Source organism: Corvus kubaryi, unplaced genomic scaffold (genome assembly GCF_017639235.1).
Source record: "Corvus kubaryi isolate FWS band 111438036 unplaced genomic scaffold, C.kubaryi_AGA036_p1.0 37396, whole genome shotgun sequence".
NCBI classification, from domain to species: Eukaryota; Metazoa; Chordata; class Aves; order Passeriformes; family Corvidae; genus Corvus; species Corvus kubaryi.
In genome coordinates this window covers 25,591,090-25,609,035 of record NW_024581135.1, presented here as the reverse complement: position 1 = coordinate 25,609,035, position 17,946 = coordinate 25,591,090, and the positions used below count along the sequence as shown (strand labels likewise).

The 17,946-nt window shown below is 40.2% G+C and overlaps 1 protein-coding gene across 6 annotated transcripts in view; it reads right to left on the bottom strand.

The window, feature by feature from the left end:
* PARD3B (par-3 family cell polarity regulator beta) overlaps positions 1 to 17,946 on the bottom strand; it is a 402,580-nt gene that overhangs the window by 71,726 nt on the left and 312,908 nt on the right. For all 6 annotated transcript variants that reach the window (XM_042040921.1, XM_042040922.1, XM_042040923.1 and 3 more), the window contains one exon: positions 10,486 to 10,782. In XM_042040921.1, the coding sequence (XP_041896855.1) occupies positions 10,486 to 10,782 (297 nt within the window). The remainder of the gene's footprint in view (positions 1 to 10,485; positions 10,783 to 17,946) is intronic.

Here is a 17,946-nt window from a genome sequence, read left to right as displayed (position 1 = left end):
GTCAAAGCAACCCTTTCAGACAGTTATTAAACATTATGGTGACTCAGGCATAGAAAACAGCTGCCCTCTCCCTGCCTCTCCACAAGACCCACCATGTTTTAATGTGCTTCCTTTCCTCTGAAGGTGCCTTGCTGCTTACTTTTCAATTGCCAGGCCATGTATAACACTTGCATTAGAAACATGTTCCACACTTAAACTTACATGCCAGTCTCAAAATAAATGTTTTATATGCATTTCTATAAATACCATAATGATAATTTACAGTTTATTCCCATTTACACGGTAATAACCATATGCAGGACTAAGTAGGCATCTAAGCCTAAGGGCAGAAGTGTTTGTAACAGATAAACTCCAAAGCTGAAGGACATGTTCCAGCTAATAGTGGTTTGAGAAGAAATGCCCCTAAGATATTATTATTCTGAAAAATTTTATTTAAGATTAAAATTAAGTGATTGAAGGCATTAAACCATAAATATGGGTCAAAGACTGAATGGTAAGATGTTTGAAATTTTAAAACATTAGTTGTTTCTTTCCTGTTCCTCCTTACTGCTTCCAAGTCACTGGAGGGAGGGGGCTAACAACCTCCCAGAGTGCATGCTCAACAGACGACTGTGACACTGCAAAACTGTCACACTGACCTACTGGTACACAGGTAGGAAACTGGAGAGAAACAAGAAGGAGAAAAATAAATTGAGAGAACACTTATTGCTCTACAAGCATGTTATATTTATTGCAATTTTAGCACTTTCTAGAGGTATCTCACACTTACTCCTCTTGCGTCTTTTTTATTGTGGGCTTTATTTTTGTTTTTCTCCACTTCAATTTGGTGGAAAGGAAAAATGAAGGCAGCTATCTGTTTTGCCCCCAACTGAAGAGTATAAAATCTTTCATGAAATCACCCTTCACTGCTTTCAAAAATGGCCTCCAGACATCAAGGACATGTTAGTGATAAAAAGAGATAACCAGTGTGGCTATCTAAAGCAGCATGATTTTCTCATGTCCCTATGTCCTAATGAAAGACCTCTCAGGTGCAGACCATAATGTAGTTGAAGACAAGTTGTTTCTTTCATTTTCTATGAGAGTCTAACATCACTCTCCACAAAACAGTCACAATTCTCTTAGACCATCCCAAGATCAATACTGATACCTTGGATCAATGTCAACAAATGCCCTGCTGCTGCATGACCTGCCAGAGAAACTGCTCCTTAGCCACAGTACACGTGGACTCCAGATGGTGCCAAGTCTCCTCGTGGGAATGTAAGGGCAGTCACTGAGGTTCAGAGTATGTACCAACTTAACTACATCAGAAGACTTGAGCTGATGAAACAATAAACTATTTCTTGGCTTACTATGACCCCTTGGATTACTGTCTGTGCCACTGGATTTGTGATCATGGATTGAAAAACAGCACATTTTAGAGTTTGTCATCGACTGTACACTCTGCACAGCTGTCAGACAATAATCACAATTATTGTCTTTTTATTCAGCATCCTGTTGCCTATTAAGCCATTTCCATCACATCTCATCATTCTTCCCAATATTTCTGCTAGCACAATATTGAGTGATTTTCAGCTTTTCAAACAACATCACTTTTTACAGTTTTCTGCTAATCAAAAGATCTGGCTCATGCTTTTGCCTATACTTTCTGTCAACAATGCTGCCAACTAAGAGCTTGGGTAACTATTTGCCCCTGGCATCTTGACACAAACAGGGAACAAGGTCATGGATAATTTTTAGGAGCAGTCGTTTTATCCTGCTATTAGATGCTTGAAACTTCCATGAGAAGATTCCCACTGATTCATTCTGGAGTCAGATCTGTGGCCCCCTTAGACCTTTTATATCTTATTATGCTGCAATTAGCAGTAAAATCTTGAAGATCTGCTGGTGTAAACTCCAGGTAAACTGTGACTGCAAAAAAATCAGTGCACAGTAAGAATCCCCTACAACTTATGGATACATAGAAATGACGATGATTTCCACTGTGAGGCTTCCACAACACAGTTAAGCTGTTTGAGTACCCACAGTGCTAAACACTTTGCCTGGACATGAGCAGCCATGCTGGAAAACCCTACCAGAGTTCCTGCATTGTTCCTGGTGGCAGCAGAACCTGGCAATGCTGGTGGGTCTGAGGAGCACCCCATGGCTCCCTCTGCTGCAGCCTTCTCAACTGGTGTAAGCAGCTTTCCTGGTGGTCTAGGAAAATCAATTGAGTATTTTGAGAATGTATAAGCAATTGTGGGAGGCTGTTTTGAAGACTCTCAGGGGTCTGTTATGCTTCTCACTGCTTAATGACGAGGATGGCTGGGAATTGCTTTACTTATAACTCAGGGGAACCTGCCAGCACACATCTCACTGACCTTACATAACCTCAAGAAGAAGTGAAGACACTGAAAAAAATTCTCATGGCTCCAGTGAGTCCATTCTCTCTGTCACATCTAAGAGTTGCTTCTCCACCCTTACTAGACAGGTATCACTGTTCTCTTAACTGGAGCTACTCAGCATTTTGAAGCAGTCCAGTGATGACCCTTTTTTCCTCCTCCTCCAAATGTAACCCTTTGTTCATACTTTCAGACTTGGGGGAAATGATTCTTTGTGTCCCACTAAACTTTGACTATTTTTTAAGAATAGTTTGATCACTAATTTATCTCAACGAAGCGGAAAGTCAAGAGAGAGCTTGCCGTGAGCTCACGTCCATCACCTGGAGTGTGAACGTAGAGGTGCTAATACACATGAACTGGTCTGGGCTCCTCATGATCAGACTCTTCCACCTCTAAAACAGACAGATTCATTCACAGACTTAACTAGCGTAGCAAAACCCCATACCCTCATCTTCAGTTTTACTAAACCAAGATTATCTCTACAATGAAAGAAAGATTCCCTTTCTCCCATTTAACTAGTAGCAGTTAGGAAAAAAATGTAGGAGAGGATTTTTTTGGAAGTCATGGTTTTGGATAGAGTGTGAGGTCCCTGAGGTCAGCAACCTAGATTCATCTTACAGTGGGCTACACAGCAAAGCTTGCACAAGTCCAAGCCACCAGGGTTTTCTCTGAACTACTTGCACATCCAGAAGCTAGGAGATCATATGGCAAAATGAGTATGTCAAGAAGCTGGGGGAGAAAACAGGAGATGGTTAATAAAAAGATTGGGAACTGGGCTGAGAGAAAGGGAAAACAAAAGAAAAACAAACAGTTTCTTGGCAAAGGACTTGCTGGAAGGACAAGCCTCACAACTGTGAGCAGCATAATGACCTTCTGCTTGTTTCTCTTCAATCAGGGAAATGGGACTAGGCTCACATTCATCATTTAACCAGAACTGTAGTACAGAATAAACCCGACTGAAACATACTTCCTTTTTTTTTTCCTTAGCTAGAGCAACTCTGCAAGGATAATGATGGGGCCGAAGACACTCGTTCTGACAGAAGACAACCTGAAGCAATGAAAAGCTGGGTATTTTGAAAACCCTAAAGTGTATGAAATAGAACAGACAGAGAACTACAGAGAGTAGTGGGAAAACAGAACCACACGAGACTTAATCATGTCCTCTACACTTTAATTAAAGTAAGATTTAACAATTTTATTTAAGATTACCAAATTCTCAGAGGAAATGCATTTCTCTCTCTGTACTGCTACTAGACAACTGTTAACTTGGAAGAAGAAAACACAGTACACAATGCTACACCCATCCAGCCATGCTGAGTATCCACTAAGGTAGACCTCTTTGTTCAAAGAAAATATCTAGTTACATTGCTTGTCTACTAAATTGAAATACAAAATGCTACAAGGGTTTGCACTTTCAGTATGGAAGTGACTGGCCTAATAAACAAGATTTTAACAGCTTCTCTATTAAACAACCCAGTTTAATTAATCTTCAGCCATTAACCATTCATTTAAAATGCCACTCACAAAATCTTAATTTTGCACATTATCAGCTGGTTCACAAATAGCTATCTATAAGCAGAAGTGTAACAATCTTCCTTTCTCTTTCTTGGAGCTTACCAACCTTATAGTCAATTTTGGCTTCTAAATTAACCACACACACATATTAGCATTTAAAATTAAAAGTTGTTTTGTTAAAAAAATTGTGCAGAGAAAAGTTAATACACATCATTCTGCTGATGGTTAAAGAGGCAAGTATGAGGTTTTGGTTAAATAACATCCTGCATAAGATGGAATTTAGAGTCTCTTGCTCACACTAGGAAATACACTATGGCAGTAACACATCCAAGGCCATATGATTTCACTCCAGCTGCATGGACGATCTCATTTTGTCTTTATTTGTACATTTAAGAGGCTGACAACACCATCTGCATTTCACTATATCCTCTACTATGGTCTCATCTTCCCAGTAACAGACCTGGCTTTCTCTTCAGGGACCTATCTTTTGCATTTGCATCCAAACGGCTGAAAGAATGGGACATTAGTAAATATGCAGAATTAACGTAAAATAATTCCATACAATAATATATCACATAAGAAAAGACAGGGCTGGAGGGAAAAAACCCAACCCAAACCTGAATGCTTAACACAGCTGCCAAAACTCAGGCTCCCCAGCATCTGCAGCAGGACAGTCACAAGGGAGTTGTGGGAGTGCAGTATATAAAATTTTACACGTCTGTCAATAAGTGAGGTGATCCAAATGCAAACCCTAGCAGGCAGGATGCACGCAGGCAGATTTGTGGCTATTCCTGACAGAATTTATTTCTGCTGAAGAATGCATGGCCTCAAACAAGCATGTATACATTACATGGCAGCAGCAGCAGCGGTTTGACAACTTCCTTCTCCTAAGACACGCTCCAAAGTGCTCAGGGTCACCTGAGTTCCATGAAATCTGGGTTTTCATGAGAAGTGAATGATAGAGCTTGGGTGCTAAAGTTGGAAGATTTGGATGAGGGGTTCCTGGGAAAAAGCAGAGCGAACTCTAACCATAAAGTAATTTTGCTTGAATCCTACCTGGAGATTTTTTTTTTTTTTCCCCATATAGGTGGGAAATAAACCCAAGGCTTGTTTAAACATGTCTCCTCAGGCAGTCCAGTTACTCAACATTTCCCCCGGTAAGCACAGTGAGTATGCAGCACCCATGCACCCTTTCTGAGGAAGAAAACTGCCAGCAGTATTAGGAGCAAAATACACAGTACAAGTCTAACTCTAATGGCACAGCCTACACTGGAACTGGTTGGTGGCCATAGGGCTTTCTGGACTACCCTGCTTCCATTAGCAGGACAGCTCTACTGAGCCTGCAGAAATCAGGGAACCTCTGCTGTACTGTCAATGCCAGCCTGAATTTAACTGCTGTCAGAAATCTATCAGCCAGGACAGACAGTAGGTTGCCAAACACTAAGTTTTTGGTTCTAACATTATGGGAAACAGTGACCAGACAGGAGCCAAAGAAGGCCCTGTGGTATGTTTCAGGAAGAATAAATTCCAGCGGAATCAGAGGAGAGTCTCGGGATGTAGAGTAGTACAGGACAAGGAAACAGCACAGATGATTTTAGGACACCAAGCTGAAGAGGCTTTATGGTAAGAGAGTGTACATACCTTGATTCTACTTGTCACACTTTGTAAATCAAAATATTCCAATGCATGACCACATTTCTCTTTCCACAGTAATGCAAGGTGCAGTGGCAAAGGGCACATAGATATTACATAGCTTCATTCAATTTCCACCTTGCCTCCATGATATCCATCTCAAAGAATAATCTTCCTTGAGTAAAGGACCATCCATTCCTAGAGCAGTGGGTTACTTTTATGCTAATCAGTGATGAAAGGTGTTGTAAATGGATGCACAATGAGCAATGACCATGATACTTTGAACTGAGAACTAGAAAATTTTGACTTCCGGTGTATGAGACACACAAGGCCAAATACCACACCTGGGCAACCCCAGCTCACCCTTTTTTAGCAAATCCTTTTCTGTGCAGCTCAGGACTCCTATGGCCTTGGATTGAGCAGGATGGGAGTGGCCCATAACTGCCCAAAAGACAAGCATTTAGCTGTTTAGTAAAAAGTGCTCCTTTTGCTGAATTTCAAAACTCCAGACCCTTTATACCCTCCTCACAGGCTTACAACATTGCTTACATTTGGCATTTAGTTCCTCAGGACATGCACAGCAATGTCTTCCTTTGATCCTTTAGAGGGAGAGGCAGACTGCCCAGTGTCTCTCCCCTCTCTCTCAACTCAGGCCAGCTCCTGAGAGTGAGATGTGAGGGACATAGTCAGGGTTGCACAGAGGTATGGGTGTCATTTTTCCAATTTCAACTTTGCATGCTGGTAGACAGGGCATTCTGAAAGACTGCAACTGGTGAAAGTTGCCATAAGGAAACTTTCACCCTGAAACAAGGAAGATCTATTTTCCAATTAATTAATTAACATTGCAGAAATTAAGATCTTGCACAGTGGGTGCCCACACAGCATCTCCAAAAATAATAAAAAAAAGCTGGATCAGACTTTGGGGCTTTGGACTTCACTCCTATGTAATAAAACAGTGCTGGCTTTTTATTGGTATTTTTTTAAAACTGCAACAAGATACAGCTCTGAATGTATTCTTGCTAAACAAGGGAAAACTGTATTCATTTTTGTCAGACCAGCACTTTGAAATTCCCCAAGATAAGCCACATAAATAAATGAAGAATTATACTTGGCAATGAGTTTGGCATCAGACTTTAAGTGTTTCATAGTTCTGGGCTGAGAAAATAAGTTGAGCAAAGTCTCTAGAACCTTTCCAGAGATGTACTTGGGGTGTTTGGATATACTTGACAGCACCATCTTCACAGGAAGAAAAAAAGAGGAAATTGTTTATTCGAAATGTGAGAAAGGGTTTCACTGTGTGACATGCCTGACATTTAAGTGATAATAGTGTTGTGCATCTGCTCTTTTGGCTTTGGTCTGACACCTAGGCTCTGCCACGGTGCAACTTAGCACTGTCATGGCACAGCCTTGATGACTAAACTCAGAGATGTGACTTACCACCCATTTCAGGAACATATGGGCCACAGATCACTCAGCCTCTGCCGCAGGCTCGGAAATGCACAACATCTCAGGCAAAGACCCTGTGAGTTCCCCAGCTGCACAAGGTGGCTGTGCAGGCTGCACCATCCTTAGGGATGCCATTTGCATTACAGAAAATTGTGGCTAATTAGAAATAAACAGAAAAATGCTTGATTTACAAAGAAATGTGTGATTTTGCCAGCTAAATTTTTTTCCAGTCTAACTTAACAGTCACAGAATACACTGATCATGCTAATGCTTTTGCTATATTCATTAATAAGGACAATTTACATTTATATAGCACCTCTCTTAGTTAAGAATTCCAAAGCTTTTAGCAAAATATACACAAAAAATTACTTCTATTTCACTGAATATAGTCATCGTTGGAATGAAAATCAACAATTGTGAAGCAGTGCAGAAGAACGTTACACAACAGTTGTAAATAAGACACAAAGCAAAGCCCCCAAAAACCCAAAGCAAAAAGCCCCTGAGATGCCAGATGCAAGTGGAGGTAAATGGGACGTCAGTACACAAACAGTGATGTGAAGCAGGTCTGTGTGTGCCCTCAGGAGCAGTGTTGGAGGCAGCAAACATACTTCGTAATGATTAAAGCAAGAGACCCCATACATGTGCAGCCTATTGCTTTCCTGCATGCCGAGGGATGCAGCTTAAACTGTGAATTTAACTGGGAAGAACAAGCCAGGAATACTCAATGGATTCTGGTGACGAGAAAAGGGGAAGTGAGTGTGTGTAAATTGTGAACAGGTCTTATCTGACCACTAAGCTTCATACTTTACAAATGGCCTCCCGTTCTAAAAAGGCATTAATTATGCTAATACATTATTCTGCAAAAATAACATAAAATAAAAATTAACTTCTTGTTTCAAATGATGAGTTTTAATTCTCAAATCATAATGATAAGTAACTAGAGTTCTCAGACTGAAATGAAGTAATCTATTCTCTCTGTGTTCAAATCCTCCTTCTACTCCTAACTCCATTTACTTTAGTCACCGATGAAGTCTCCACACACTGTATTACAAATCGAGAGTCACGTGTGGGAGGAAAAACCATCTATCTAAAGTAAAATTAACAGCAAAACTTTGAGAGAAAGCATGCATATGCTAGCAAGAGCAAAGCATAAGTGTTTACATGACCAATGTGTTGATAAATGTTAAGCCCCACAAACACAACTGTGGTTTGGCTTATAAGCATCCATTATAACTCTTTCGCATCATTTTGAGGCAGACAAGGTAGTTTTCATACTTGACCCTTGGAAGCAGATTGTTTTCTTAATTAACACATTATCCAGGGATTTTTCTTCCACATCTCTCTCTCTCCTTTCAATACTCTCCCTCCAGCACAGAAAGATTTCCTTGCCTGAAGTTGCCACTTTATTCAACAACTGCTGGCTGAGACCTCACGACCCACTGCATAAATTCACATAGAATTATTCATGTTTGGCACATTTCTGCTGGTGAATAACAACACCATTTTGTCTCTCAGACAAAGAAAAGAAAGATTTAAAAAAAGAACAAAGGCAGCCTAATAAGAATCTCACATTTCCTATTTTTTCTTAATCTGGTTAAACAGCCTCTACAAGCCTGAGAAATTCAACAAAGCAAAATTGTGGACTGTTGGTCTTTCATTACCGATGGAACAGCCTCTCAGCGTGACCTCTGATCACAGGCTCAGCTATGAGGTAACTTTTCCTGCCTGAGCAGTATTTTGGTTTTAGTTTTTCAAACTGAGTTATTGTGTTATCATGCAATTACAGCTAAATCCACACTGAAATCCAGGATCCCAATACCAAATACAAACTTGCTTGGGACTTCAATCTTGTCCCCATAGCAAGTCAAGAGTTTGTTCAGTGTAGTCAAAACTGCAATACAATCAATCCACTAGAAGAAGGCAGAATGAAAGACTTGAGCATTTCCTTTTTCTGCATGGAAAGACAATCTACAGACCCACTTCAAAACTGATGATATATTTAAAACGTACAGCTATGAAGTCCTGCTAAAGCCAAAATTATAAAGCAACTTTTATACCAATGTCTTAGTCCATCTGAGTTACACATGTATATGTTCATATTTGAAAGATACACACACCTGAATTTAGACACCCTCCACCGAGAATTCTCAGATCTTGGTTTATTGAGCTAGCACAAACTCAGTTTCTGATCCCTTTGCTACACACAACTTTGTGTGACTTCAGTGACAATTGCCTTGAGGCATTTCTAGTAAAGTGAAATCCACTAGCTGACAAAATGCTGGGATCACTACCTCTTACTTATGCAGTTGGGGAAGAGTTAATAATATGGAAGAAGAGAAAAAGCACTGTCATTATGTTTGGAAAGAACTCTACCATATTGTATTTAGGTGAAAAAGAGAGAGAGATTTGGCACATTCCCTTCTACAAACTTAGATTTGTGTCAAAAGAGTTTTATTAGTATTTATAACAATGACTCACTAGACATTTTTAAAATACTATGATGCCACAAACTGGAAACACTCCTATATCTGTGCTGACATATTTCTCCAAAATTAAGGAGTGTGGTATTACATGGCACAGATTGAGGCTATGGGGAGACACTACAGATTGTAATATGAACTCAAAGCATGTGTAATTCCTGAAGTCCTCCATATCTGTCCTCTGTCAGCTCTTCTTTTCACATAGACTTGTATGTCTTGCCCACACACTCGTACTTGGGTTTGAAAAGCCAACACTGATATACTAATGCCACAATAGTAATGAAGTCTCATGTTCTTTTAGCTCCAGACTCCACAAGCAAACAGTTTAAAAATCATCATAAGTGGGTACATCATCAACTCAAAGGAATTTTTGTTTTCCCTTTAACTCAGGAAAAAACTTGACCATCTTTCTTTAATGCTGGAAGCTTGACAGTAAGGATTAAAAATTGTTCTTTCCTTCCCACTTAGTTATTGGAAAGGCTGTGAAAGGCAATCAGTCTTGTGAAGCCACACTTCACAGTCTGCATAAAAATGCCACGATTCCCAGTCCTCTCCCCAAACTAATTGAAAGTGTGTAATATCACACAGCTGGGAAAATCTAAACCATAAACATATACAATATATCATGCTACCATACAAAACCTGTTACTAATCGGCACTTGATGATCTGCAGGATCGAAAGGGATCTGAAAACTGAGATCATTTTTGCTGCAGGGTAAGAACTTTTCCCAACTGAAAGAGGAAAAAACACTCTCTCAGCAGTGCAGAAATTGGACTGCAGTCAGTTCATTCATTCTGTTTGTGAAATATGGACTTCCCTTTAATGATTTCTGTTTGACTGCTGTCTTGCTCAGATGCTCTGGGGCTACTGCTGCAGCAAATATTGCTTTTGGGTAAGAGGAAATTCATGGCTTTCTAGGCAGTAAATTCAGGGGCTTGGGGCATCTGCACAGTCCCGTGTCTGACCCCCTGCCTAGGCCCAGGCTCCCTCCCCATCAGCTATCATTTTTTGGAATGCCAGGTGGCAATCTTACCTGTCACCAGAAGTCTGCGGGTAGTGCTGCTTGTTTATTTTTGCATACAATCCTTCCAAGTGCTCCCTCTCCATTGGTGCTGAAGAAGAATCCCGCAGAAAAACAAAGGTTTCTCCTACTGCTGGTGATGAGGGTCTGTAGATGCTTGCTGGGGGATAAGCCTCTCGGAAGTGGTTCACCCTGGCATAGTTTGGATCCACCTCATCATCATCAATGTCAGGTCCTCCAGGACCAGTAGAATAATCACTCAGGCCTCTCAGTTGCTTTTGCCGTAACTCCTGATGCTTTGCACCAATCCTAACAATTCAAATCAAAGAACAAATATACTGTGGGATCTGCTTCAACAGTAACCATCACACATATTTGAAACATGAACCCTGAACCCAGCCATTTAGAGCTTTCAGTACACTGTGAAACTGGTGCCAGATAAAACAGAGTAGTGCATGCAGCAATTTTGTTCTTCATCTCTGACAATCACCTTTGTAACCAAGCTTGGTCATCATTCTGATAAAAAAAAATTAATGCTGAATATAGTGTGGCTTTTCACAAGTGTGGATGCACGAACACACGCAGGTTTAATTCTACACCTACATTCTGCATTGCAGTTGAATACACCTAACCCAGTCCTGAAACTTTTAATCTAAATTAGCCAGTAAAATTGTTACTGACCCTTGGTTACTTGACCCACCTAGATTCTCCTAAATACATTAACTTGTGAAAAGTGCATTAAATGTGAACGCAAATGGAGAGATGGCACGTTTGTCTCAAATCAAAGGACCACAATTAATTTGCTGAAGATTTAATTTTTTAAAAAATTTATTTTGGCTACATAAATGTGAAAATCATGCCTTATTGTATAGGTGATAAGGACAAAGTAAAACAGCAAATAAATTAATAGAAATTTGACAGAAATGAATTGGTACATATAAGTGAATTAAAGACTGTTACTGGCAGTATTCCACTGTGACAAAGCCTTAAGTGGTATTACAAAATGCTGCTGCTAATCAGGGCCATTGTGTAATCTCTTTGGAACAGTAAAACATATTCAGGTAAATTTCAAGCTAAGATGATATTCAGTGATTCAACATTGCTGCTGGAGAAAAAAGAAGTGCAGGAAGACCATGAGCTCTTCTGTTAACTGCTCAGCTAGTCTTCAACACAGTGTGAGTAAGTGCAGTGAGATGGATCTGGCAGAATGCTGACCACAGTATGTAATAAACAGCATTTACAGAAAATAGAGGAGCATGGAGGAAGAAACAAGGAACAAAAGACAGATACAAAGATGCAATGCCTGACAGAAGTCAACATTTGCTTTTGACTGTAACTGGAAGTGCAATAGCAGCGTAGAAAGAACAGTATCATTTGTACCATAGGAGTATAAGTGAAAAGGGTCTGGCAGACTTGGTTATCCCAGTAGGGCTTAAGGGCCTCAGGACTGTGCATATTGAAAATGAAGGTGTACTGGAGAAAGTCTTTAAAAGGCATGGTGAGAAAGGTTCCCTAAAGAAACAGATGAGCACACTGGGAACTTCCATCTGACAGACAGGAACTATTAAGTGCCGAATGGGATTCACACTAGTTATTTTGTTTCACTAGATTTGTATCATCAAAATAAATGCTAATACTTTGGAAATAATTTGTGGATAAAAAGGCTCAGAAATAATTCTAATGAGAACAACATGCCTTTTTACACATATACTTGGGTACATCAATGTGTACCACTCATGCTTTCCAGTTCCACATCTCCATTAACTGTGCTAGGACATATCTAGAGGTGATGCTGGTTTTCAACACTTAAAATGTAATCATACTTTACAGCAGGGGATACATGCTGTATACATCCTCCTGCATAGAGGATACAGTCATTGAGGGGATGGGTGCCCACTTTTCACTCTGCCTTCCCTCAGTGAAGCAGATGACCGTTCTCCTGTCTGGTACTCAATTCCTGTGTGCCCCACCCGGGGTACCACATGCAGCTTTGGGTGCCTCAATGTAAAAAGGACATCAAAGCGTTGGAGTGTGTCCAGAGGAGGGAAACCAAGATGATGAAAGGCCTTGATGGCAAGACTTAGGAGGGCAGCTGAGGTCACTTGGTTTGTTTAACCTGGGAAACTGTGGAGTGCTTCACCCTCAATTAGTGACCAAAAAACCCTAAACACAGAATTCAGTGCAGGAATATATCAAATGAGATACAAGTCCTGCGGCACACATGGGTGTATATATACACAGTACACAGGCAGAAAAATGGGAGGAAACTACATTCCGAGGAATGGTCTCATCATGTCAGTGCAGAAGGCATGGCACAGACCTGAGATGAGTCACAGGAGTTTCTCAGAAAATGATGAGCCTTCATGTTCTCTGGACCAGTACATCACTGGGCCCCCAGGTATCTGAGACCGCTTTGAAAGCAAGAGTAGTGCAGCCAGCAGCATCACGCTAATCTTGCTTTCATGTCTGACAGAAAGAGTAATTTGTCCTGCTATCAATACTGGTATATTCTGCACAACAAAAGCTGGAATTAGGTCACCACAATTTTCTTTTGTTCCTGTGAATAAGCCTAGCTTCTTCAACTTCTCTTTCTGAGTGCAATCTTCAATTGCTGCCAGCATTATAAGTAAAATCTTCTCAAAACCAATTATTTCCATTCTGTATTATACGGACCAATCATTACCAACCAGCCTATGTGAAATTCTTTATGATCAATGTTTCATCCTTTCAATACATCTATTACAATTGCATTAATATTTCTTGTTTTCTTTTTACTCTTCCGCACAAATCTATAAAATTTGCTCGGTGATCTCTTTTTCATTTCAATCCAAACATTCAAATATAGGGAAACAAACTATCTGTTTTTTCTTTCTATTTACCTGTCCTTTTATGCCTTCTCACATGTTTGTCACCTTTGAAATTTCTCACATTTTTGTGAAGTTTTAAATTTCCACACTGTATTTCAGCATCATGTTTTCACACAGTTTTAAAGCAATCTTTGCCGTAGCACATACCAGTAGCTGCCCAGGAATTCTCTACTGAGGGGAAAAAAAAAAAAAAAAGAGTGTGCTGTTCATTCCATAATTCCTTTAATGCTCTGCCAACTCTTCTAGAAGCAGGTTACTTCTCTATATCCCACTCTATTCATTCACCATTTCTGCACCTCCCTCTGAAATTCCCCCTATCTGAAACAGCAAAATCTTTATTCCCTATCCCAAAAAATCCTCCCAAACCAACCAACAAACCAAAAAAACTTTTAACTTAACACAACTGTAATGGCAAACAGCTCATTGAACAATTACTACAAGACAGCCCCCAACTTGAAGCACCACTTGTCTGGTTAAACAACTGGTGCAAATCTGTGAAGAAAGATAAAATGTCCCTCAGCACTATGATGCTGGCAGTGAAACCAGAGCTGAGGAGAGGTACAGATCACCATCTCAACAATTTAGTGTGGCACTAAAGTTTCTACAAACTTCCTGATGAGGTAAAGGGAAAAGAAAACTCATACAGAATAAAGGGAAGTTACATATATTTCCTTTTGAGTAACTCATATTAAGTCTGCTTGCTCTCTTCCCCCACCAGAACACTGTGCTCTCCAGTTAAACCACTGCACAACTTCACCAACTCCCCTTAGCTGTGTTTCTGTAAAAACAGAGCCTTGGCACACAAGCAGCCAGGACAGGCAACAGAAATGCCATATCAAGAATTGCCTTTTCTTTTTTTTCTTGTGACCCATCTTTTTCTCAACAGCATCCAAACATGTAACCTACTCTAGACTTTCTCTACAACAAATAGGTTGGACTCAATGACCTCAAAGGTCTTTTCTAACATAGTTTATTCTGTGATTCTGTGAAATATTTTCAGAAAATATATAGTTTGATAAAAAATACATAACCTTAATACAAGTCCAGGCAACATTTTGAAAACACGTCAAATGAAGACAGAATCCATACATGTACTGTACTTCTGGAAGTCGGACACCGTATTTTGAAAACACTTCTGTATACCTCCTGTACTGTTCAGTAGCACACCCCCAGAGCTATAAATCAAGGAACGCTCTCATTTATCTTTCAAATAATCTTCTCATTTGACATATCTGCACAAAGCATACACAGTCACTTCTCATCTAGTAACACACGGAAAGATGCATATACCTAGAGTGCAGCAGCCATGAAAGGGTTAACAGCCCAAACAGCTCCTTCCAGCTGCAGCTCAGACACACGATTGAGTTACTGTGGCTTAACAAGTTATTGTGTTCCTGCTGGGCTACTGTCAATGACCACATATGTATTCACCGCCTGTGACAAACACAATGTAAAACGCTTTAGCCTGACATCGGTGACAGAGACACTGACAGGCAAAAGCTGGATTAAAAGACTGCAGAATACACAGACTGAAGCAGCTGCAGGAAGGGATGTGAACTACCTCAAGAAAACTCCAGAAGAGCTGAGCAGAAGTGACTTTTGGAGAAGACCCAGAAACGCTTTTGGGAATGGAATGTGAGGGCGAGGAAAAGCCGTAAGAGATACTTCTCATCTCTTGGCCCAGCAGTTGGAAGGTGGGTGGGTGGATGGGTTACGAGTGGGTAACAAGAAAATGCTGAAGCTTCTAAGACACTCTGAAAATTGAAATTAAAATACAGGACTTAATGTTACCACTTCAGTAGCCCAAAGACGGTCAGGGTGGAGTGTGGAGCCCAAAGATGGCCTCCAGTGGGAAATGAACAGCAAGACACTGGCTGCAGCCCAACCTGCACTTCTGGGTGCCCAGCTGCAGCCCCGGCTCAAAAATGAGCTCTGCACACTGAGGCACAGACTAATGAGCTGTTGCTCTGCATCAGCACAAGACAAGGACACTCATGTCCTCCTGACTCATGTCTCCCAGGCTGGAGAAAGGGTGCCTGCTGCCCAACAGGACAGACAAGAAGCAACTCAGTGGCACTGACAGCTACTAGGTCTGACCAGAGTGAAACACCTGCACGTGGCAAGCTTGGCCCAGGAGAGACCATGGGCTCTCCTACTTGGAGACCTGCAAGGCTGCATTTCACATCACAACAGCTGAGTGTAGGGACAACTAACCAAAACAAGCCCACAACAAAAATCACCATGTTTTTGGAGGTGTTTGAACTCCCCCTCCCTTGCACTCACCATGAGCTCTGAGAAAATCCTGTTTCTTCTGACTTCCCAGGTAAAGAGTAAAAGTGATGTAACTTTGTTTTACTTACCATGCACTGGTCACATACTTAGTACTGAGCAGAGCACAAAGAATGACATGTTTTGAGCCCCAAGGTGCCGAAGTAGTCAAATACAGAACTGAAAAAGCATTTGCTAAGCAAAATAATGTATTTCACAAGGGGACCTTGTTTATACTTCAGATGAATACAGCAATATTTCTTATATGGTGGTTTAAAACAGACTTTGTGGAAGCATGAGCAGGTACATAAATGAGCAAGATGCTGGCAAAGTCAATGAAAGAAGTTCCTGGGGGAGAGGAAAAAATAACAAGCACGGACAAAATGTGTAACAGAAACTGGGCCATAGGTCTTTCAGGATAATTTCTATTCCATTTGCAATAAGAGGAGTGAAATAAAAGTAGGGAATCCAGTGTGCATGCCATCACTTTAAGGTATACCTGATCTAAAGAGGACCTGATCCTTAAAGTCTTTTGAGACTGTATTAGCATCATTGAGATGCTAAGCATTCTTCTACTCGGTTGTTCCTTGAGAACAGCAGAATAAAAGCTGCTTCATTGCTTTTTTCCCCCACTCATGTGACTCTCTCTGAGATCTACATACTGTAATGATTACTCAATTTACATCTGATTTAGTGTCTGCTTTTGTGTCTCATTTACCTAATTCATACATATATTGAGTAACGGGTTGTCTAGAGGCAAGCAGCCTATTTCTGCAGGAGGTCACTTAGATTTCCACTGGGTTTAATGTTTTAATTCCTTTTTAGCTGCTAGCAAAATATATTTTGGTAACTAAAATCTTGTTTTTTCATTCATTTACATAATAGTGAAATAAATACATCCTTCCTTTAGACATTCATAAGCCATAATCACTGATGGGAATGGGCATATTTCAGTTGAGTATCTGAGGAGATAATTTCAGTATAGTGCTTTTAATTTTTTTTAATTTCATAATCGTTTTTCAGACAGACATGGCCTATAATGACATTAACAATCCTACAATCCTATTCAAACCTGCATCTTTTATCAGCAGAAGACTCATCTTTATTTTTTCAAATATCATCACCTAACAAAACTCTAGAGGCAGGCAAGTCCCATAGCTTAAAAAAAAAAAAAAATCCACCTCTTGCCAGCAAATTGAAGACATCTGATATGGACTCACAAAGAATCAAACAATATCTAATTTAGTATTATCTTTCAGGGTATTCTACTGGAGGCATATTTGTCAGAAACATCCTCTCCATAAGCTATGCAAGTTTTTCTTCATTCCAGCTCATTCTGTTTTGCTGGATTTGAACATCTCCCCCATAATTAGTATCTGCAATTGTAAACAAGAATAGAAACAGTCTCAGAAATAAAAAAAGGCAAGCCACAAATTCAAGGGAGTTAGAGACTAACTCAGAGTTACAAGATATAGCCCTTGTAGCAGCATTAAATGCCCTAACGATAAAAACCCACCAATCCACAAAATATCGCCTATTCCAGATAACTACTGCATGCCTATAAAATACTGAACTGACCAGAGGAGCTGCATTTGGAGGGTTTAAATAAAGAAAGGGAGGACAGAAGAACCTAAGAAGGAGATAGAGCTATGCCGACCTTAAAATTTAAGATTATGACAAACTGAAGATGAAACATAGCCCTTTCATACCACAAAATGAGGAATGGGAGCTTTGGATGGACAAGACTGAGGTCTTAATGTTCTTCCATTTATTTCCGAGGTGACAAGGAGTGATTACCAACTTACACAGGATCCTGCCCTCTAAAGAAAATCCTGGATCTAATGAGGTCAGTGTGCTTTCTCCCATCTTGTGAACTTCAACAAGAACATGATTTTTACCCTTGCTCTTAAATCAGAGAAAGTTTTTCTGCCTGTCTACATTAGTTGTACACTGGGTGAAAAGCAGCAGATTACAGAAAGCCAACTATCAGAAAAGCCAAGTATATTATAGTCTATAGTTTACTGCATTATGTAATTTTCTTTGCTCACAACTACCCCGGAGTTACCATCTTGAAGCGATAATATCAGTAAAATTCAGATTGTAAGGATCCTCTGAAGGTTATCTTGCTCAATCTCTTGCTGAAAGCAAGGCTAACTGCACAGATCAGGTTTCTCAGTCTCCTGTCAACAGGATGTTCCTTGTTTTTGTGACAATGTAGATTAGGGAGTGGAAACATTCCAGGTTTGTCAAAATTACTTTGACATCTTTCACCTGAGATGTTCTGATGCCTTTAAGAGCTCCTCCTGAAAAATGGTCTTGAGTCTCCAGAGACTTTGCA